The sequence below is a fragment of the Crocodylus porosus genome, unplaced genomic scaffold (assembly GCF_001723895.1).
Source record: "Crocodylus porosus isolate Cpor-Errol unplaced genomic scaffold, CroPor_comp1, whole genome shotgun sequence".
NCBI lineage: Eukaryota > Metazoa > Chordata > Crocodylia > Crocodylidae > Crocodylus > Crocodylus porosus.
In genome coordinates, this window is record NW_017728948.1 from 51,388,954 (window position 1) to 51,413,294 (window position 24,341).

General features: G+C 43.7%; 1 protein-coding gene across 3 annotated transcripts in view; it reads right to left on the bottom strand.

Annotated features, from left to right (window-relative positions):
• TEC (tec protein tyrosine kinase) overlaps positions 1–24,341 on the bottom strand; it is an 89,315-nt gene that overhangs the window by 44,927 nt on the left and 20,047 nt on the right. For 2 of the 3 annotated variants that reach the window (XM_019553236.1, XM_019553234.1), the window contains exon 2: positions 13,897–14,079. In XM_019553236.1, the coding sequence (XP_019408781.1) occupies positions 13,897–14,034 (138 nt within the window). In that variant the 5' untranslated portion in view covers positions 14,035–14,079. Of the gene's footprint in view, positions 1–13,896; positions 14,080–18,267; positions 18,365–24,341 lie in introns of those variants that run through there. The other variant, XM_019553235.1, reaches the window with a different exon arrangement.

The window sequence follows — 24,341 nt, forward strand, 5'->3', positions numbered from 1 at the left end:
TGGGGGACTGATTCACTGATGCAGGGGGGTGCTGGCTCCGGAAAGTGACCCTGGGTGCAGGGTAGGGGCAGGCATACAGGCACAGTGGGTCCTGGGCCCAGCTTGGCTCCTCTTCTTGCCTAGTCCCAGCAACACCCACTGCCCTGGCTTGTAATGCGGAGCTCACAGCCTCTCTGTGTGGCCCTGCTGTTCCCAGCTCTGCTGGGTTATGCCCACCAGGCTGCAGAGGCCTGGGGGAGGAAGCAGGGTGAAGCGAAGAGTGAGCAGCTGCCATTCCCTGCTGCCCTGCCTCCCTCCCCTGGGTGCCTCTGCAGCCCAGAAGGCATGATCTGGTGTGGCTTGGCACAGCGGGGCTGCACAGAGAAGGTGCTCCCCGCCACTCACCCCATGCTGCCTTGGCAATACACCCCCTGTGCATGCCGCTGCTTGCAGCGCAGAGCTTGCAGCTGCTCCACTAAACTTGGCTGTTCCTAGCTGCGCCAAGTCACGCCCACCTGGCTCAAGAGGCAGGAACAGGGTGGCAGGGAACGGCGACCTCCTAACCAGGAGGAAGTGCTTGACCATGAATTTGCTAGGGAACTGGCAGAGGCTGCAGGCTCTAGGTGCACGGTCATCATGGATGACTTCAACCACCCTGACATCTCATGGGAAGAGCACTCAGCCAAAATTGATCAGTCGTGAAGCTTCCTCACTTGCATTGATGAGCTATATTTGACTCAAAAAGTCTATGGGCCAACAAGAAGTAAAGCACTTCTGGATCTGGTACTGGCCAAAAGGGATGATCTAGTGAGCAACCTGAAGATCGAAGGGGAGCTTGAAGACAGTGATCTCAACTTGATCACTTTCTCTATCCATCGCAAGGCTGGCAAATCAGTCAGCAATGCAGAAATCCTCAACTTTAGGGAAGCTGACTTTCACAGGCTCAAGAGGTTGGTCGTCAAGGCCCTGAGAGGCCATGATATGACAGGGAGGGGAGTCTACAATATGTGGTCATTCCTTAATGATGCAATCTTAAAAGTCCATTCTGGCCTGCAGGAAAGGTAGCAAAAGGGCTGGGTGACCCCCATGGCTAAGAAATTAATAGATCTACCGTTATTTGAAAAGAGAAGCTTATAAGGGCTGGAAGTCAAGAAATATCACTAAGGAGGAGTATGCAGCACTGGCCCGCACTTGCAGGGAGCAAACTAGGAACAAAGCTGAAACCAAACTCAAACTGGCTACAGGAATGAAGGACAATAAAAAGTCCTTCAGATACAAGGGAAGTCGGAAAAAAAACAAGGGCAACATTGGACCCTTGCTAAACCAAATGGGGCAGCTGACAACTAACACCTAGGAAAAAGCTGATCTCTTTAACAACTACTTTGCATTGGTTTTCCACTAGCCCAAGATCACCCTGCCTGACAGGATGCAGGGTTACCAGGGTAAGGGCAAACATATACCTATAATTGGTGAAGATCTTGTGAATGAACACCTCAAGAGGCTGGATATCCACAAATCAGCTGGCCTGAATGGAATGCACCCAAAAGTGCTGAAAGAGCTGGTTGACATCATAGCATGGCCAATGGTGAGGAAATTTGAGAATTCGTGGTGCTCAGGAGAGGTTCCTCAAGATTGGCCCTCTTCCAATGTGGTGCCTATCTTCAAGAAAAGGAGGAAGGAGATCCAGGGAACTACAGGCCAATCAGTTTAACCTCAATCCCTGGAAAGATCTTGGAAAAAATCATCAAAGAAACATTAACAGACTAACAGAAGACAACATTCTGAGAGAGAGCCAACATGGCTTTGTGACGTGTAGGTCTTGCCTAACCGAAAGAGAAGAGGTTGATATCATATATCTGGACTTCAAAAACGCATTTGACTTGGTCTCCCATGATGTCCTCATGGTAAAATTGGGGAACTGTGGCCTCAACAACCCTACAGTCCAATGGCTGGGCAACTGGATCCGTGGTTGGACACAGATAGTGACAGTCAATGGAACCGAATCAACATCGTGCACAGTGACTTCCCCAGGGCTCAGTACTCAGACTAGTACTCTTTAATATATTTATAAATGATCTGGATTTAGTGTCAGAAGCAGACTGGCTAAATTCTCTGATGACACCAAATTATGGGGAAGTGTGGTCATATTAGAGGATAGGCTGGCAATTCAGGCCGACCTGGACAGGTTCACAAAGTGGGTGGATCAAAACCTGATGGCATTCAACAAAGAGAAATGCAAGGTGCTCCACCTCAGAAGAAAAAAAACACATCATACTTATAGGGTCAGCAGTACTACTCTTACTAGCACCACAGCTGAAAGAGACTTGGGGGTTAATGATTGACCACAAGATGAACATGAGCCACCAGTGCAATGCTGCAGTCAGCAAAGCAAACAAAACTCTGCCTTGCATCTGCTGATGCATCTCAAGCAAAACCCAAGTCATCCTTCCGCTTTACTCGGCCTTGGTGAGGCTGCGGCTGGAGTATTGCATCCAATTCTGGGCTCCACACTTTAGAAAGGAGAAACTTGAGAGAGTCCGGAAGAGAGCCACATGCATGATTAGAGGTCAAGAAAGCCGGCCTTATGAGGAGAAGCTGAGAAGCATGAGACTCTTCAGCCTGGAAAAATGAAGGCTCAGGGGTGACTTGGTGGCAGCCTATAAGTATATGAGTGTGCATCAGGAACTGGGAGAACATCTGTTCACCAGGGTACCCCAGGAGAAAACAAGGTCTAATGGTCACAAACAGCTGGAAGACCATTTTAGGCAGGACATAAGGAAAAAAACTTCTTTTCCATCTGAGTCCACAGAGCCTGGAACAGACTCTCCACAGAAGTGGTGCAAGCACCTACTCTGGACACTTTTAAGAAACACCTGAATGCTTATCTTGCTGGGATTGTTTCCTGCCCCTTGGGCAGGGGGGTGGACCCAATGATCTTATGAGGTCCCTTCCAGTTCTAATGTCTACAAAATCTACAACAGAACCTTGCTGGAGCTGTGCACAGAAGGGCTTGGGAAGAAAAAAAATATTGTTTCATCACTCCACACAACAACAAAGAGCCATTATGCCAGCCTCAAAGAGAGCAGTTTCTGTGCCACTTATTCTCCTCATTTATGCTAGTGAATAGCTAGCAGAGTTGTATTGAAGCAGACTATTTTTTCCCCTATGCCCGTGCTATTCAAAGACAGGGAGGGAGCCACCTTTAGGGTACAAAGTGCATAGGCTCTCCCAATTCTGCCCTTCCCATAGTGCTGAAGGAACCCCACTAACAGACAGAGGGTTCTCTATACTCAGAAAGGATAATGCTGATTCATTAGACCAAGGGTAGGCAACCCCCAACACAGGTGCCAGATCGTGGCATGCATAGGCATTTTGCTTGGCACGCACTCTGAGGCAGATGGCAGGGAAGGCACTGGAGCTGCACCGCCACAAGGAGGTCCCCTGCCGTCCACTCCCGGCACCCCATCTTACAAGTTGAAGTAGCAAGTATTTTTGGCATTCTGACCAAAAACATTGCCAACCCCTGCATTAGACCCATAAAGTTTATAAAGTATTTGATCTCATGAAGCACTATGCAAAAGGTAATCATCAACATACAGCCCCATCCTATGATTCAGAAGTCAAGGGTAGTCATTGTGAGCAACTAACAAACACCAAATGAATGCTAAAGATTAACTTTACATTCATGAGCATTGCAGATTGACCTTGCTAAGTTAGTGAATAGTAAAAAATAATATATTAACAAAATAACGTACTCTGTTTATGTGGTGGAACGATGGCCTGACTAAACCACTTAGCAGACAAGTTATGAGAATGTCATTTTAAAAGGAAGCCGAGATGAATACCACAGAGAATACAGATAAAAGATGAACTAAGGGATGGTTAGCAATGGCTGTAATTTCTATGCAAAGAAACATAGATTAGCAGCACCATTAATAACACAATCTTTGAATCAGAGTCAGTTTTATGGAAATACTGTTCATTAAAAAACAAATGCAAATATACCCATAGATAACATGACGTCTCCAAATATGTGCACTACTTTGAAAATACTGAGACATTTAATTAGCACAAACTAGCTCCTTTGCACTGTTCTAGAGACAGTTTATAAACCTAGCTCAAGCTACTGGCCTACCTTAATTTGAAAATTAAGTTATAAATCAACTGTTACCCCTAACTTGAGTTGCCTCTACACACAAACCACCCCACACTTAACTGAAGCACAATAGTGCTTTTCCCCTTAAGTTGTCAGGTGGGATAGGGTAAATCTAGAGCAGTGGTTCTCAACCTTTTTCCTACCGGAACCCATTTCCAAAGGTTCGTGGCCTGTCACAACCTCCACGCCCCCCCTGCTAGCATGTGACCCACAGTCTCTGCCCCTCCCCACCCCAGGCCATGCCAGTGTACCTCACTCCCAACCCACAGTCCCTACCCCTTAGTCCTGCTTGTGTCTCTCACTCCCAATCCACAGCCCTGCCCCCCCAGCCCTGCTGGAGAGGCCCCCAGCTGCCCCCATCCCCCTCAGACCAGAGCGCAGTGGCTGTGGCAGCTCTGGTTCATAAGGGTGACAGTGGAGCAAGGAGGCCTGTGGCAGCCCCCGCGCCATGCCAGGCAGCCTGGTCACAGCCCCTTCCAGCCCCTGAGCAGCATCTCAGTGTCCCCCAGCCCAGCCTTGCAGCTGTCCCTCACTGTGAGGAGCAGACGCCCGCCCACCACCATTCTCCCCTGCTGCAGTCTCAACGCTTTCCCAGGATAGCATTTCTCAACCCATGGCTCCTGGCCCTCTGAAATCTTCTTGAGACCCACTTTTGGGTTGCGACCCACAGGTTGAGAAATGCTAATTTAGAGGACCACAATTTGTCAGCTGTGAATGCAGCTACTCTGTAGGGTGAAAGCAGGCTGACCTCCACTCAAGTCACTAAGTCTCTCCAATGCCTTCCCACAATCCCTCCTCTGTAGCCAGAAAGAACGTACATGGTTTCCCATAATTCACTGGGATAGAGCTCAGAGTGTCTTAGTTTTGTATAGTATCAAGAACCATTGGACATGCCCCAACACAGGTGCTGACTTATTTTCGCTGGGGAAGGGAGGAAACCTAAGATGATGTGCCACCCCGTGGCACACCTGGAACAGAAGAGTAGAGCCTGTGTGGGGGGAGGAAGGGGCAGATGTGGGCTTCCTATTGAGGGCTTGGGGCTCCCCGCCCTGCTGCCCTCCCCAAGGGAGCCCCATAATGCCTTGCCATTGCAAGGTACCCTCTGCCCGCCAAGCAGAAGTGGGGGCACAACTCCATGTTGTCACCCCCACTGCTGCCAGATGGGCAGGGGGTGCTTCACTACAACAGTGCAGCCTGTGTGGGGCTCCCGGGGGAAGGCAGCAAGCTCTGAGCCTGCAGCAGGCAGCCTACATCTGTCCCCACCCTGTGTACAAGTCTGGGCAGCACATGCCACACCCCTAAGACCTCACACAGGCATATAGCACCCCTATGTCCTGCTTCCCACAGCCCCTTGCAGGCTGGAACTCTGCCAGCCTGAAAAGGGAAACCCACCATTTCCCAAGTTTTTCCATGTTGAATGGAAAACCCAGATCCCTGCGTGATACTGGGAATCTGAGACAAATGCTGTCCCTGAGTCATGCAGCTCTGGGACCAGGATTTGATGTTCCTATTTCAGGACTGCCTCTTCCTGATGGGGGCTAGGGCCTGTAGGCCCCGACATACTCAGTACCTATGTGCCCAAATAGTTTTAATGCCGCACATGAATGCAGCAGCTGTGTGGATGCAGCACCTTGAATGTTATGCAAGTGCCTTTTCATAGTCACGCTGTGCAAAGTTGAGGGAGTAACTTAATTGCAAATAACAAGAGTTAAGTACAGTTTAGATGTACTCTATGCAGAAAGGTTTACAGCTGTTGTGTTCCATCACTGATACAAAACAACTGAGGGCATATTGATAAATCTCAGTTTTTAAAGTTATCATTCCTCTATAATTAAACAATTGAGTCAAAGTTTTCAAAAACTGTTCCTGCTTTGGGAATTCTGTTTCTGGGAGTCCAAACAGACACCTTGGGGCTTATTTTCAGGAGGTTAATGGAAAATGTGAGTGTACAGCAGTTCTGAAAATCAGGGCCAGGGTATCAAAGAGCTGGAAATACTAACTATGAGGCCCTAAACAAATTTAATGTAATTAAAAAAAAAAAAAAAAAAAATCACTGGCCACTTTTGAAAGTTTTGGCTGTAGGGACCTGGGGTCACACACCTGTCAAACCGTTTCCATGATTCTAACATGGGACACTTACACTTCACTTCCCTTGAAATTAAATGAATTGTTTAGGCAAGGCTATTAAACCTCTATTTTAATTGTTGTTGATGAGCAAAGAATTGAAATAGGAAGATGTTGGGTGTTCCCCCTCTTGATTTTCAGACAGTAGCAGGCTTAGTGCAAAATACCAGCCTCAGCTAACCACCTGTATAAACAACTCTGCTATATTATTCTGTCAAGTCATTCAAAAGGAAGGTGCAAAGCAGTCAATTAATCCAGCTGCAGTCTACAGATATAATGCAGGCCCCCAGAAGTAAAACAAGGTCTTAAAACTATTAACTGCCATTTGACAAACAGGTGATCTCCACTGAAGCAAAAGTTACTTTACATATGCCAAAGCTGAATTTGCCAGCAAGTACTTAATTCAGTTTCAGCTGAATGTGACCCTCTATTTAACATAAAGCTTAACAACAAAAATGTCAATAATAGACACTAAAATTAAGAATACATAGGTTCTACACATAGCTACAAACCTCTGTCCTTTGAATATATCACACAACTTGAGAATTTCCCAAACTCCTGTCATGGAAGTGTTTTAAATAAAGTAACAGTAAGTTTCCAAGTAGAAAGATCTTTTTTCTCCAGAAAGCTTTACCACAACCCTCACTGTTTCACTGTGTCAAGCTGATAATCCTGATAAGCCTTTTCCATTATATAGATGGGGGAAGGGAAATGTTTGCATATACATAAACTTCAATTACTTAGGCAAGACCAACTGCAGAAAATAGATCAGGTAAGATCACAGTTCCTAAGCACTGACTGCTGTATTTACTCATCTACATGGAACCACTTCTGTCTACTATGCACAACCAATACTTGAGGATACTTAACTATCCTACTAGCATTTTCTTCTAAGTATCTACAAAGTCTGTTTTCAGGCCTTGTAATCACACATTATGGAATCCTCTTTAAGCAGAAAGAAATAGTGAGATGTGTTAATTTAAAGTCAGGCAGAAGGCAGGATGGTGAAGCACCTTGTAGACTGACAAAATCAGAGAGAGAGAGAGAATAAACTTCTGCAAGCCTGAGCTCACTTCATCAGATGCTGTGAATGCTTTCACTTTTCCACAGCACCTGATCAAGTAGACTCGGGCTTACAAAAGCTTATGCTCTCTCTCTCATTCAGTAAATCCACAAAGTGCCAATCTACCCTACTTTCATTTTCTAAGAACACTGTACCTAGGACTGACTGGGATTTGTAGGATTAAAGATCCCTCTGTTTCTCACTGTAATGACTAAATTTATTCTCCTACTCCTGCAGAATGATTTAGGGGACGACTAAATTTCCTGTGTTGCTTGTTTTGTAAAATATTTACTAACTCCAGAATAAGGAACTTTATTTATTCTTAAAGGACAATGGTTTTGTTTTCTCAAGTCTTTTGGCATCAAATAGCTAAAGAACCACAGTCACCACAAACCCCAAATTTCACATGCATCCTCTTGTGACACCTGAAGCCAGAGCCACTCTTCAAATTTTGCAGTTAAATACATTCACTGCAACCAGGGGTAGCACCAGCTGCTTCCCAGTGAAGGGCTGAGGTGGGCTAGACAGAAAATTGGGGGGCTGCGGTATACAAAGGTGGGACACGGGCCCTGTGGGCCAGGAGCAGAAGCGGGGCGGGCAGGGGCAGCTCGGGGGGTGGGGTGCGGGGCTTGGACAGGTGCAGCACTGGGAGGAGTGGCTGGGGGGTGGGGAAGGGAGGGCTAAGGAGAATTTTTGGGTGGCTATAGCCCTCCCAGGACCCTGCCCATCAGCTGCAGCTTAACACTGACTCCACACATAAAACCCAGTAGGACTGTACAGGTTTCCACAAGTTACTTTTCCTTTCCAGAGCTACCTCATCATCTCACTAGCTCTCCTGCCATGCCTGGCACTGGTTCTCAACTATCACTTTTAGCAGCTGTTCACCCTAGATCACTGGTACCCAACCTTTTCACCCTGTGGGACAGATAGACAGGCCTGGCTGCAGGGCGGGTGTGCAGGGAGCAGTCCAGAGCTGATCTGGACAAATGGTAGGGACAGGGAGCATCCTGACCCTGATCCAGCCAGCTTTGGAGGGAGTAGAGTGCCCCCTATCTGGATGGGAAGGAGGGGAAGGGAAAGGAAGCAGCGCACTCCAATCCAGATGCATAGGGGTGAGGGCCCAGTCCTGATCCTGCTGCATCCCAATGGCACAGGCAAGGCTGGACCCTGCCACAAAGCGGTTCCACAGCTCCCCAGCTGCCAAGTTTTCCAACCTGTGGGCTGGATGTCATGGGCCTTTTGGCTGGATTTTACCTTCTGGCCAGAGGCCGAGCACCCCTACACTAAACGATGAGGTGCTTCCTCCAGTCCATGCCTCATTACTCTGTCCTGGTGTCAAACTTAAACGGCAAAAATCCTAGTCTGATGTTTCTGCTAAGGTTTATTCTGTGCAAACTACAGGAGCTTTTTAATAGCATTTCACAGCAAAAGCTGCTACATTGCTAATTTTACATTATCAGCGGATAGTAGAATCCAAGTCCATCACAGATATATTGCATCACCTTCCTTCAGTATCTAGGGAATATAAGGGTACAGACACATATACAACTTAGACCAGTTTAAATGCAGTTTATACCTGAAACAGACAGATACACAAACCTGTTAAAAGCAGGTTCAAAAGCATACCTCAAAATCATTATTTCCATGAACCAAGTTAACATTACATGTGGACACCAAGCACTCTATAACACTGGTCTGGTCAATCTTTCAGGCATCCCACACTGGATCACTCCTCCCCACACACTTCTCTCCTCCACTGCCATAAGTGGCCACATTGGTACACGGCCAGAACTCTACTGTCCCTTTTTTCCTTTTGTTGGCACTTTTTTCTTTTTCTTTTTTTTTTTTTTTATCCATGATCTGCCTTGCATGGCTTGGTCAATTAATTATGTTTGGAACAACCAACTGTGTCTTCATTCTCTACTCAACTCCAGCCTCTCATTGTGCTGCCCTCCCCAGCCCCAGCCCCTGGGAGCCCAAAAACTTTAGTCCAAGTACTCCCCCACTCCTGGGTATTCCAAGTCAGGCAAGCACTCTGAAAAGTTTGGTTAAGTACAAGCTAATAAACATTAATAGAAATCATGTTTGAGAAAAAAGGGAAAGCACAAATGTAAAAATGTCCCCAGCCATAGGTCACCCACCCGCTAGGGCCCCCCAAAAGGGTAGGTGCACATACCCGCCACAACTTACCCACTGCAAGGTATGTACGACTGGCTGCTCATTCCCGTCCCCCCTGGTGTTGGACCCACAGTACTTCAGCACCTAAAAAGATGCCCGTTCTAACTGGAACCCTATGGTACTGTACATGTGGGCACTTCTGACCCATGACAATTATAAACTGGTTCCCAATTGGTAACATTCGGAAATGGTTCAATTATTATGCGAGTCCACACCATCAGTTGCATAATACAGACATCTAGAGCCATTTAAGGGGTTAAAATGTAACAATACATCAGAAACTTTCTTTATAATTACAGCTATAAGACAGCTGTTGTTATTTAAATAGCATCATGGTATGCTATCACAGATAGATCATAAAGATTAGAACCTGTGTTCTAGTCCCATGATCTAAGCCCATGGGTCTCAACCTTGGTAGATTAAAGGCACCCCACAATGGATTCAAGGAAGACTTGGACAATGTCAGCTCTTAGTTTGCACTCAATTTTCGACTACAGAAAGAAAATAAAGCAATTTTTCTGTTGCAAAGAACTCAAAGGCTGCAACAGGTCAGAATGTTTCTAACACTGGATTCCTATTTGGAATCTCTGGGTTTCTCTTGTGAATCACATTTGCACATCTAACACTTCTAATATTGCATGACACCCCACAACACCCTTGTAAGGATCTCAGTGCACCCCATGGTGCCACGGTATCCTGGCTGAGAATCACTGGTTTAAATGAACAAGTCACCTCCCACTGATAATTACTTATAAAATAGCTTATTAGAATCCATGTTAGCATTACACAAGCAACATTTCTCTAATCAGCAGCTTTTTATTCATATATAAATTTCCCTTTTGTCACCAGACACACCACATATGCAATTACAGTCTTCAACCATCGACCTCTGGGATGTATTAACTAATAATTATAACTTAAATGATTATAGGCTGACATGATTTTCCATGTAAGATCAGATCCAGGTTCCCTCATTCATTTATTTACTCAGTCATTCCTCAGACTGAGTAAATAAATGAATAATACTCAGACTGAGTAAATAAATGAAGTTAACGAGGGGGGAAAATAAGCATTTCAGGACACAGACACTGGCTGCATTGGGAGCTATGAACATGCATCCAGAATTGGGATTTGTCCTGAAGTTTGTAAGGACATTGCCTTTGACAAAGATTAGGTACCACTGCAGCTAGATGACTGGTAATTCACAGGACATCCTAACTGACATTAACATCACTCCTGAACTGTGGCACTATGGCAAATCCAACCAATTCCTTCATAAACATTCTTGTAAACTCAACCACATTCCTTAGATGCATACATGATTTTAGCAATAACCCTTCAACTATTCGGAGGTACAAGGGACTACTGTAGTTTTGAATAATAAGTTTCTTCTGTATGAACATCTTCATCCTAAACATATAATCAGCTATAGAGATCTACAATTTTTGCCACTGATCAGAAAAATAGACTTCTTTCCACTTCAGTAATTCAGTGACAGAGAGGCCATCTGATGTCAGTAATTTCTCTTTAACATAGCAAGTAGTATTGTCACCAACTTGGGTCTCAAAAATGAAAAATTGCTTCAGGTGCATCTATTGATTTGACTCAGAGTATTACAATTAGCATGTAAGGATGTCAGTTGAGAAAAACAGAAACTCCTCAGGCTGGCGGTAAAAAGATGTTACTTTCATCTTTGAGCCAGATTTAACCCAAAACAAGACATAAATCATTATGTAGCCATCCCAAGAGGATCCTGAAACAGCAGCATATACAGAAAAAGAAAAGAATTATCCATTTCTCAAGATAAGTACCCACACAGAGGACTCTGCATTCAGTGGATTTTTGGTCCTGGGTAGTAGAATTGGAGCTTGCTTCATTGCCTCCATGCATTGGCCTGGTACTGCAGTGCTTCCAGGAGCAGTGCATCCCCTTGGGGAACATGTCACAGTATCAAAGACAGAACTTAGTTACTTCTAGAGATGTCAGTTCCCTCACAGAGTAGAGCTGGAAATCATGGGCCTTAAAATGCCTGGCCATGGATGTCTACCAATGGACCCTTGAACAAAAAAAGGTTGAGAACCAGAGGAGTAGACCATTTGACAGAAACAAACCTAGAACTCAGGTACAAGTGAAGGCCTGAGGATGTATCATTCTAGACTACAAAAGCATCCTGTGGCTGGAGCTAAATATATGTGGACAACAGCAATGATGATGTTTGCCCAGTTTTGTCAAGGACAAACTGTGTTTAGCTTCAATTGAGTTACTATGGTTAAATGATTTACACCAATACATGAGAAATAAATAACAATGTAAGGGCAAAATTCTATCAAACTAGCTAATTGCCCATCATGAATGACAGGAGAGGGAGGCAGGTGGGGACGGAGCACCTCCACCCAGTGCCCTGTGGTCCTACTGCTACGCCTCTGGCCCCGTGGGCTTCCCCCTCGCCACTCCACCCTGCACCACTGCCAGCACTGCACCACCAGCACGCCGTGCCACTGCTGCCTCCAAGGAGCAGGGCCTGGGGGGAGTGGGGCAAAGCCAGCACTGCCCCAGTCTCTCAGTCCCTGCTGTCATGGTGGCACTCCCATTTCAAAACAGCTGGCCCCACCTCTGTCCGCTGGGGGTGGGGGGCACCCCTTGGATGCAGTGGCAAGGCCTGCAAGGAGCAGGACTGGTGGGCCTCGCCCCCCCCCCGCTCCAGCCCCTCAGTCCCCACTGTCATGGCAACGCTCCAATGACAGACAGAACTTGGTGGCCCACATGTGTTTAGTGGGCTAGGCCCACGGGTCTTTTTAACCAAATAGCGCAATGACAGACAGACAAAGGCTTTTATTATATTAGACTAGCCAATTGCCCATCAAGAATGATGGGAGGGCAGGAGAGTGGGCACAGACGGAGCACCATGCCACCCCCATCCAGGCCCGCTCCCCCTTTCCCTCCTGCTTCCACCCTCCCCGCCATCATGGCGATGCTCTGCTGTGCCCCCACCTCCTGTCCAAATGCTTATTCACACTCTGATTGGCTGTTTCATTCAGCCAGTCAGAACGCAAATAAAGCGCTATGGACAGCCAGACAGATTAAGAATTTTATAATATTAGAATATTGCTGGTTTCTCTTTACACTTTCATTAGCTACTTTCAAAAAAAAAAAAAAAAGAAGACGACAAGTCTCCAGAAGAGGGAAACAAAAGGTTCACAGTGAACATGTTCAGAAGCAACTTTATTCATGGCATATGTGCACTGCAGCCTCATGGGATATTTTAATGTAGTTTTTCCCCCACATCAGAAAGCATGAAAAAGTGCACTGTTACTGCTGTACTCTGTCTCAGTTTCTGCAACCAGTTCCTTTCTTTCTATTGCTCTGTCTTCACTGCAGTGCTAGCGTTGGTGGCTGAGACCCAGATGTAGGCAAGAATAAGACACAACACAAACTTATACCCAAATCTGAGTTCTCTCTGGTAAGTATTCGTCTGTAAACAGTGCTAGGCTTTTAGAAGAGTTACCCATAGCTCTTTACATGGCAGTAAACTAAGCTGCTTGAGTATTATTGCCTAGTGAATTATGGGAGATCTTGACTGTCCTTCAAGAGACATGGTGAGGGGGGTTGCAAGAAGGCACTGGAAGGCTGTCAGCCCTCAAGTAATTAAGCCTGCATCTTCAATGCAAAGGGTGTCTGGGGTTTACCAGCCCAAGTGAAACTAGCTTTAACCCATATCCTCAAATATATCACGTAGCCCAGGTTAACCACTTCCACACTTGGGTAAAAGGGTTTTGTATATGGGACTGATGCAGAATAAGGTTCTTATAAAGTCACTCAAGGCTCTTAACTGTATGTAAGTCATGAGTGTGTAGAAATATCCAAGCAAGCTTTAAACAAGCAGAATGAATTGGGTTATGCTTACTTCCATGCTGCAATGATCAGATGGCTTCAGATAGTTCTATATGGTGCTGTTGCAGAACAGACATACCCACCTCTATGAGAAAGCCTGCAGGTATGAACAGAAGGCTTGATGTGGCAAAGTACCCCGTAAATAATCTGACACCTGCTGAAGCTTCCTTTCCTCGAGGGGCTGGAATTATTGTCCTACTTGGACAGAACTATTTAACTATTTTTGAGCAGAACTGTTATTGAAATACTTTTAGGGATTACTTGTTTAGATATTTATTTACATTTGTATTTCAATGGGTTTATTACCTAAATGTCTGTTAAGCTGTGCTATGTAAAGCTGTGTCAGAGAAATGATCGATGACAGCTCCATTCAGTGCCATCCACACTCTTGACACCTAGAGCACTCAGTTTCGATATTCAGCAGGAAGAAAGCAAATAATAAAAAGCAAGCATCTCTCTCAGCAAAGAACAAAGGCAACATAATATAAAACCATACATCTCCTACCTCTGCTCGACCTTCATAGTACGTTAACACTGACTTTGTAAGCACAAAAAGTCTCTCTTTATAATTTAAGGGAGAAGTCCTTTTCTTCTGTTGCGACCTTTTAATCAACATTTCCTCTAAGATAGTGTTCATATTCATTTCAGCCACTTGATATCACTGTTTCTAGCCATTGAATATCAAATCCTGTAAGGAGCAAAAAAGAAACAGGGGAGTGACAAAGATTGTTGCAGATTAACACAGACTGCTGCTACAAATTGTAAAAGAAACAGATGGCTCTTGCATGTGAAGCAACTTGACAGCTTAAGAAACAATAACTTATACTAAGCATTGTGGAAATAAAAAGTTAATTATTAGCCAAGAATGTTCAAATTTTGTTCAACTGAGGGCTACCCTACCACATTTTATATTGACCAGGGACAACCCTCATGTTGTAGGCAATGAAGGGCACTGCAGTTAACTTCATGCCAAGTATAAATGCCTCATAGATGGAGCAGGAGGACATGCTTAGGTTTACACATCTCCATGAACCACAGATGCATTCACCATGAACATCAGCACAAGGTTTACTGCAAAACCTTTTGACTCGCACACAAAAGCAGTGTATAATAATACTTTTGTTTCTATTGGTTACCTACAAAATATTCACCATAAACCCTGCAGGTAAATAGCTGTGCAAACACATGTTGCACAACAGGCAGTCTAATATCAGCAAGAGTTGCTTCACTACTTTAAAGCTGGTCATAACATAGTTTCAGCAGTTACAAAACAAAGTATAATTGGTCTTCATTTTTTTTGCATGACTCATGGCTCAGTAAACTTAGAACTTACATTAAAAAGTTAATGGTAAACTAATGCACAAAGTAAGTAAAGTCAGGAATTCAAGATAAAACATGCAATCATACAATCAAGAAAAAATCATGCAATCAGTATCAATGTGTGTTGACTTTTATTACAGTTATTTGAGGTCACATCAGCAAAGCAATCACAATTCATCAAACACTTGCACACATTATTTTGTGCATGTGAACTGCATATGAAAATGTTCACATGAACAAACAGCAATATGCAAACTTGAAATACAAATCAATAGAAGCCAATATCTTGAAAGTTCATCTCAGAAATTATTTTGACTAAAATTGTCAAAACCACTAATGATTTGGTATCAAACTTAAAAAACCACAGAGGCAGTTTTTCAGAAAGTGGCAATCATTTGCCTTATGCCCTAAAATGACTTTGATTGGACACAAATATTAGTGCACTGAATCTCTAGTCACATTTGAAAATATCAGTGAGCTCAGATGGTGTTGATATGAGAAAACTAAAACATCTAAAAATGAGTAGGCTTGTTTGAAACTAAGTGAAAAATGTCTTTTGTACATCTTGAAAATGAGCTCTCAGGATCCTTGATTATTGGTAAAGGGACTATCTAGCACCTGTTTATAAAGGAAAATGGAAGACCCAGAGAATAACTTTGATGGCTACACAGCTACTGGAATGTATGAATCAACTTCTAAGCATCTAAAGGATAACAAAGAAGTAAATAAACAACCAACATGAATTTCTCAAAAGCAGACCATGCTTAACCAATTTCATTTCCTTCTCAGAAACCGAAAGGAAATATGGATGGATGGGGGTGGGGAGAATACAGGATGCAATAAGACTCAGTATTTTTATACCCTCTCCCATGACATTTTCATAAATTAAGCAAATAAAATCTAGATCTGGGCTGTCCAACTGGCAGCCTGTAGGTGGTTAACAGGTGGCCGCTCTGACACACGGTAGGGCCACCACGCACAGCTGACTCAGCCCACACTGCCTGCACAGCGATCCTGGAGGGGCTGCCCTACAGCAAGTGATCTCTACGGTGTGCAGCCCCAGGAACTACATGCCACTGCTGGATGCACCCCTGGCTACAGGGAAGTTTAACCACCTTAGTATAGATGAAATTCCTGTAAAGTAGGTTCAGAACTGGTTGAATAATCATGCTTAAAAATAAGTGATGAAGAACTTAATATCAAACTGTAAGAAGGTACCGAGTGGAGTTCCCTAGGGGCCTGTTCTAGTTCTTCCACTATTTAGTATTTTCATTGAACTGCGTAACATCTTGAGATCCCTTCCAAGCATAGATTTACCATGAGGCACTAGCTACTGAAAATGTCAATTCAAGTTTAGAAAAGACCTAGGTAAATACAGTAGTTCCCTAAACCAGCAATGTTTCCCTCCTATCAATAATAGGCGTTTACTAGGGATGTGTGAAACAGACCCTATTAGATTCAGATTCAGCCTGAATCAGGGACAACTATTCAATTAGTTGATTCAGATCACTGTCCCTGATTCAATTTGGCTGAATCCGAATCTGAAGATTCAATGCTGAATCAGAGACTCAGCAATTCAGACATAGACACAGCCTTAAATGTTTTTTCTACATACCTCGAGGTACCATGCATGGAACGCGAACGCTGCTATGCTGGGGTGGATGGAGCGTCCCACACGAGTGCAGGGGAGTCCCCCGCATGCTCAGTGGTGAACCTGGAAGAGGATCAGAGTACTTCCAGTACACTTCTGGGTCTGCCAGAGAGCGTATGGGCCCCCCCCCATCCCCGCGCCTCCTTAGCTCAGCAGTCGGCCGCAGGAGAATCCCAGGTGTCCCCCCAGACCCAGGAAGCACCAGTCGCTGAGCTGGGAGGGCAGGGGGGGGGCCCCCCAGCGTGCTCTCTGGTGGACCTGGAAGTGAACCGGAAGCACTTCTGGTTCACTTCTGGGTCTGCTGCCAAGTGCGCGGGGAAGCCCCCCATGCTCCTGTGGGACAAACCATGCACCCCAGCATCACAGCATTCATGAGCCACCTATATACCTCTAGGTACCAGAAAAAAAAAAAATTTAAAGCTCTGTCTGTGTCTAAATTGTCAAATCTTTTCGAATCTATTCAGCCACCAAATCAGACCAGATTTTTGCCAGATCGAATCAGGGACTCAAGCTCCACACAGCCTTAGTGTTTACAACCATCTAAAATTTCCAACATATGCTCCAATTTATCATGTGGAATATATAAAAAATAATCCACAGAGTGCATGTATATTTTTCCTGGTAACTTCTTGAGGAGGATATGATTACAATTATGATTTAGCATGTGTAAAGTGACAAATTTAAAAAACTTGTGCTAAAAATACTCAAAACCCGCAAATCTCAATATTAAAGCGAATTTTAAACAACATACAGGTCTTCTGGGTATATCTGTCTTAGTGCCTCTCTTTCTCCTTTAGACCCCAGTCCTTTATTCTTTTTGTTTTAAAAAATCGTATGTAAAATTAATTTTCTGGTGACCGCACGTAAGGCTCCACCCTTCTCATACTAATCACTACTCCCTCACTAACCCATTTTTCTACCAACCCACATGCAGATACATTCCTATTCATGGGTAAATCTAGAACTTTGAAAACGTGTACACATGGAGAAGTGTATCATCACTTATAAAACAAGACATGGGTTTTTTGGGTTAAAAATAAGCTATAAACTTTACTAATAGGTTAAGTGTGTGAAATACCAGCACAGCTAACAGACAGCAAAATTGCAGACCAAAGGATAGCTTGATTGGTGGAACTATCAAAACCATTAAAAAGAAGAAAGTGTCTGTAGAATGAGGATCTTAGAAGACAAAAAGTAGATTACAATAAACCATGAAGTCAAGTGACTCCTTCCCTACTGCCTGACTAGAAATGCTGCTGCCACTGGATTTAAAATTTTGGGTGGACCAGGAATCAAAAGGGGGTGTGACTGCACCAGTGCCCCCCCCCCCCCCACATCTGCCTGTTCCCATCCTTCCCTCCCCAATTCCAGTCTCTCTCACACATTTGCCCTAAGCTTTCTTTAAGTAAGCATTCATACTCTTTCTATGTGAGCCTGACAAGAATCACTGTTTGCCTCAAAGGCTATAATCCCAGAATTTTTGTCTGTGTTATTAGCACTTGAAACATAGAGGAGTAAAATAAGCAAACCAGGCAACAAAATTAACCGGCATTTCAGCACCCAGGCATGCTAAAATGTTACATCTCTGTGTCAAATAAACTCAGTCTTAAACCACAAATATTTTTGACAAATCTGATAAAGTGACTCATCACTGATTTTTTAAAACAGTCACTATCAAAATCTACTTCCCATGGGCAATTATTTACACTGAACTGTCCAAATTAAATGGAGCCATCTGCAGTTAGGAACCGACTCCCCTGTTTGCAAAACGTGACATGTAATCTGTATTTTTGTCACCACTTCCACTCACATAAAGGGAGTCAGTACAGTTAAAACCCTCGTGATACTGTTCTGAAACTTCCTCATTGCATTTCTAAAAATTTCTTAGAGAAGAATCCAACTTACCTATTAGGAATGAAAATCAAAATATCTGGACTTCCTAGTGGTTTATAGTGCCTCCTCCTCCAACTTCCTCCAAGCACTCTGCTAAACCATTCTTTACAAACTGAAACCAGCCTTCACGGGCACAATCACTCGGCGCTGTTCCAAGAAGCTGAAGGAGTTTCAGGGTGCCACCCTTTCCAAGCTCTCTCAATACCAGCTGTCAAGGATCTGCCCCAGTTCTGGCTGGTCTAGCTTTCCTAATAGCTATTATAATCTGATTTGCTGAGATGTTGAGTCTGCACAATTTGAGAGAGAGTAGATGTTCAGTACCTCCAGCAGGGGAGGGGACAGATCAAGCATTTGAGACTCTTCTCTTTAAATTGTCAGAGTTTAATACTGATGCAAGTTTCTCACATACACATTCTAATCTACTGCCATAGTATCACAACATGTCCATTGTGTTCCTCATGAACAGTTTAAATAGGTGGGAACTTTATCCCTTAGTAGGGATGTACACAACACTTAATATGTGCATACTAGTTTTCCTCTACAGAGCTCAAACCTCTTTAAAAAGGTTCATACTAAATTTCCTTTTTTCCCAAATGTGGAAACCAAGGTATGGAGGGCTTGGGTGACCAGTTTCATGTAACAGGAAGTGTCAGTTCTGAAACTTCATCTTCATTGTATTCATTCATTGACAGTTATAATATTCACAGTAAGCTAACTGATGGATGCTCATAAAGGTTCTTCTAGCAGTAGAGTTTCACAGTAGATGTTCCACTAAATAGCAAGGAGATAAAGAATCCAGTCTGCTCAACTTCTTTCTGCATCTGGTAGACTGAATAAGGTCTCATTTTAACAAGCAACTATCACTTTATCTAGCACAAAACTGCACATGGTTCACCAGGTAGTTTCCAAGTGATTAGAAAAGCCAAAACAAAACACCTTTCTGGAACCATAACAAACAAGCAGCAACAGAAAAATATTTAATCTTGAATGTCATTGTTTCATCTGTCAGAAGAAAGAAACTAAAACCAAGCTCGGAACTCTACGTTCCGTCTCCTCCTTAATCGAATTACCAGTAGTTCAGGTTCTGTGATGCAAAGCCTCCAAGCTAAATTGACGGGCTTCTATCCAAAACTATTCATCAGGCAGAGCCAGAAAATGCTTACATTAAATTTTTTTGACAGCTGCTTCTTCTCTCCTGCACAAGCACTCTTTTTTGTTTTGCTGATTGGACCCATCAGGCTGAATAACAATACTGTTACATTAATATAAAAATATCTAGCCTATTACACAGCTTAAATTAAAGCAACAATATTTCACTTTTTCAATTAAAAAGGAATTATTTTTGAAGTACCATTTGTTGATTAAATTTTTATAACACATACAGACATCATATTTTCAGGCCAAATCTGTAACCCATTCTCATAGTGAGTAGCATTTATTCAAGTAAGTAAACGCTAGTATGGGCTTATTCAGATGAGAAACTATTCAATATAAACCAACATAAAGAACACAAAAGTGGATTCTTCAAAGAGATGAAAAGGAATCTCTCTTCTAGCATAGAAGCAGTATAAAGATAGAAGTTGCATCTGACAATTGTTAAAAATATATATATTGTTAAAGAGAAGTTTCATGGAAATAAATATAGCAAAGAAACTCTAACCAAAGTCTGTCATATGATTTCAGAAGTGGAAACTGGAAAAAAATACTGCAAACAAGATTTCAAATGTATTCTAGTAGCAAAAAGGAGAACCAAAATTTTTTGCTTTATATCACATGATAGCAGACTCTCAAAAACAGCCCCACCTTTTCTGACATACCTTAGACTTTATTTTAAACAGGCAGAAATGTGACAAACATTTTCAAACAAAATTTCAAACTGTACTCAAGAGATTTGCAAAACCTTGATCTCCGTGCAAAAGTGGACCCTTGCATAAGCAAACTGGGTAATTAAATGCACAAACCATCCACTGTACAAATAAAATGGACTATCTGCTTCAGTAAATACTACCCAAGTGAAAACCCTTGACCTACAGCAAATTCTCCAAGCCAGATAGAATTTGGAGATGAAAAGTCCATTTTTTTCTCCATAGGGGCAACTAATATACACAAGTGGTGGCATTCCAAGGAAGATCTGTTACAAATATTGGACATTGAGGTCCACAGTTTTATTTACTCTAGTATAAATCAGGAGTAAGTCTATTCAACACAAGCACCAAGGAAGAAAACTACTAGGCTAGAGACAGAAGTTAAACATAAACCAGTTTAAGTGATCAGAAACAGGTTTAAACCTGTAACAGAACAGAAGTCTAGTATACTTAAACCACTTACAAAATGGCTGAAACTAGCTGAAGATAACCTTGGTTAGATGCAGTATCAGACTTAACTGATTTTGACCAAACCAGTTTATGCAGCTTCTGTGCCAGACCCCTTCCTGGTTCAAATTAAAAATCACAGTCTCCCAGCATCCCAGGATGCTTTGCGGCCCCAGTCTGTGCTGTCTGCTCCAGAAAAACAGGGTTGGCCCCACCCCCCTGTTCCCTAGCCAGAGTACTATCACTGCTCCGGCTGGCTGGGGGAGGGAGGTGGACATCTGGCTCTAAACCCCAGCTGGGGTCAGCAGGGGCAAAGCAGCCCTGTGTTTAATTACAATTGGTCATAAATGTATTCAGGCCCTTTATGAATCAAAATATACCTCCTGACTATGACTTTTTCCAATAGCACATTCAGTCTGATGGACTACAAGTACCTCTTGAATTCTTAGTGGGTTTTCTTCATTTTGCCTTATGGACAGTGAATTCTTTGGGCCAGCAACTGACTTAGGATTGGTAACTATCCATTTACAAAGACAGCTGGGGGAGGTGGAAGGGGTGGGAGAAGTCAGGCTAAAAATACCTGTTTGTAAAATACATTAAAAAAATTAATCAGTTTGTAAAAACACTAAGCAACTAGAACTTGACTGAAGCTCTGTGGTCAGAAAGAATCTGGAGGCAAACTGATGGACAGACAGAGCATAACGGCATAACCTGATGGCTGAGCAGGAGCGCTGCACCCTGCAGCAGCCTTCTGTCAGGGATCTGTATACCTAGACACCTACCCCCATAGTCATTGTTGTTTGTGCTGTCTGTAATATTGCTGGGTGACTTATAGCCTTCTTTTGGGGTCCATGCCTTGGTCCATGGCAGCACAGTGCAAAAACATTGCTGCAGTCAATGATTTTTTGCTGCAAACTTTATTGATAATTTTTTTTTTTACAATTTTTTTTGGTGTTAAACACCTACATTTAAATGCAGCCCTTCTAGCTGTAGCCTGGCAGCATAGCAGAACAGACTACATTTATATTATGTAAAATACATATCAGTAAAAACACCTCTCAGTAAAGAGTTTGGTGGTCATATCAATAAAAAAAAAAAATTCTTGGATTGGCAACCCTGAATTGACCCTGGGTCTCTGATGCCATATAAAGCACAAAAAACTTCTGTACTAGAAAATAAATATACAATAACGCATTTAGTTTTCTACTAAAGAAGCCTTTAGTTTCATAGTTGTTAAGGGCTGGAAGGGACCCTGCAGATCACCGGGTCCAGGCCCCCTTTCACTTGGGCAGGAAAGACTGCTGGGGTCAGATGACCCCAGCAAGATGGACATCAAGACACTTTTTGAAGATCACCAGAGTGGATGATCCGCTTCTGAGGGGAGCCTGTTCCAAACTCTCAGTACTTGACTTGTAAAGAAGTTTTTCCTCATGTCTAGCCTGAATCAATCTTTAATCAGTTTGTGCCCATTATTTCTAGTCCTCCCCAGGGGGGCCTTGGTGAACAGTTTCTCCCTCAGGCCCTGATGTACTCCCCCAATCAGATTTTACTGTGAAGCTTGCTTTCAATTGTTGTATTCAAATTAAAACCCCATCTGTGTCTGTTTTTGTTTAACTGATCAGTTAAAAATCCAAATATTATAGTCTGGTGCATAGAAAAATAGGAACATGAAAAAAGTTTTTAGAAAGAAACATAAATTAAAAAAATTTAGAAGTCTCTCTCACCATGGTGATCCTTACGCTTCCTTGTGTTAGTGTTTCTGAACCAGTGGGCCGCAAGAATATCTGAAAGGGTAATGAGCAAGTCCCAGGAAAAGGTGAGGAAGAATGGGTTTCTCCTTGCAGGCTGGCAGTCTTCCAGCCTGCAAGGGACTGCTTGGGACAATTGGTGGCAGCAGGTTCACACGTGGTTGGCATGCAGCCAGGCAGGGTTGTGGGAGCAGCCCCAGCATCTGGATGCAGGTAAGTATATGAGGAGTAGGGGTTGGAGAAGCAGGGCTTGGGGACTGTCTGGGGCCTTGTGTATGAGAGTGGCTGGGTATGGAGGGGATGGGTATGTGTTGGGGGGAGTGCCTGCTGGCGCTGAGGGAAGGTCACCGGGTGCCAAGACTGCCTTGGGGGTGAGATGGGGAAGGTCCTTTGGGGTGGCAGGTAGCTGTGCGGCTGGGCTGGCAGCACCAGGGCCAGTGCCCATACTCTAAGGGACGAGGCAGCCAGGAGACGCTGCTTGGAGGATGGGTGAGGATGTGGCTAGGCTGCCTGGCATGCAAGAGCTCCAGCCCAGGGCGGGGGGTGCCACAGGCCTCCCCGTCTTCTCCCTCCAGCCTGTGCCAGGGTTGGACTTGCTCTGCTGCTGCTTGCATGAGCTGGAACTGCTGTAGCCACCAAACTCCAGCCTGGGCAGGACAGTGACAGCTGGCAAGGCTGGGGTGGGGGCTGGGGCATGAATGAGGGGCCCTGGCAGGCCCAGAGGGCTGTGGGTTGGGACTGGCCCTCAATGTTTACAAATGGGTCCCGACACATAAAAAGGTTGAGAACCACTTCTCTAAGTCCTCTCCTTTGAGTGGGTTAGAAAATGAATCTAGTACTTATGGAAGTGAGAAATAATGGTACAGGCTTAAGGAACAGTGCTGGCATACAACTCTAGCACTAAACTTCAGACCACAACAAAGCCTTGTTTGCTTTTTCTCAAGCAAAGACTGTTAATCACAACATATTTGTATTATGCACCAGTAAATTCCAATAAAAGAGACTCCACAACTTCCCAAATTCCACTCCCTCAGTTCTAATAGCAAAGAAGCTTTTCCTGATATTTGGTCACTTCCTCTATTGCACCTATATTGTAAAAGAGACCTTAGAGCAACATTGTAAACACAAATCATATATTGTATAGAGCTTTGGCCACAGTTCCCATGTTATAGATAGTAACAGCAGCAGCACTTGAAGGTGTCTATGAAGGTGAAGGATTAACATGTTAACTTGTTTCAGTCTGGCTCCTTCCTGAATATGGACTGCAGCTAATACCATTTTTCACATATTCATCATATGCACCAAAATAAAAATATTGTGTATGGTCTTTAAATCAAAAATATGATTCTTCTTTACAAACTTCTTTGTGTCACTGTGTGTCATGCCAGTTGGGCAGACAAGAGGATTTGCCATGCTCACACTGTCATCCCAGTGCTGATTAGCTCTAAAATAACGTTCAAGACCCCATGAACGTCATTTACCATGAAGCAGTAAAAAGAAAGAAAAAAAAGAAACAAAAAAGCAAGCACTCCTGCTACTCAACCCCCAATATACTCAGGGACTGAATGTAACAAGCAACATAAGACAACACACATAGCCAAAAACTTAACTGCTACAACAGAAGTACCAGTTCTCACAAACAATGACAGGTTATTTCTGGCTGTGCACTGTTCCACAGCAACATAAAAGGCTGCAGTTGCCATATAATTGGAGAGCAGTTCTTTGTGTTCTGGAGTGTGGCAAAATGTACACTAAGCAACCAGCTAAAACCCAAGAATTCAGCTCATAGCTCTTACTACTGTTACTGTTTCTGTGCCTTTCACATTTACAATGAACCTATGTCTTGTACCTCCACTGCACAGCAGCAACATCACCAGTTTCATAAAAACAGGTATTCAGAGTTAATGCAAGATCATCTCGGGCAAAGCTATAAACAGAACTTCTCATACAGTAAAGTAGCTGAGACTTAGCTTTGTCATAGTTTCATAGTTTCTAGGGTCGGAAGGGACCTGAGTAGATCATCTAG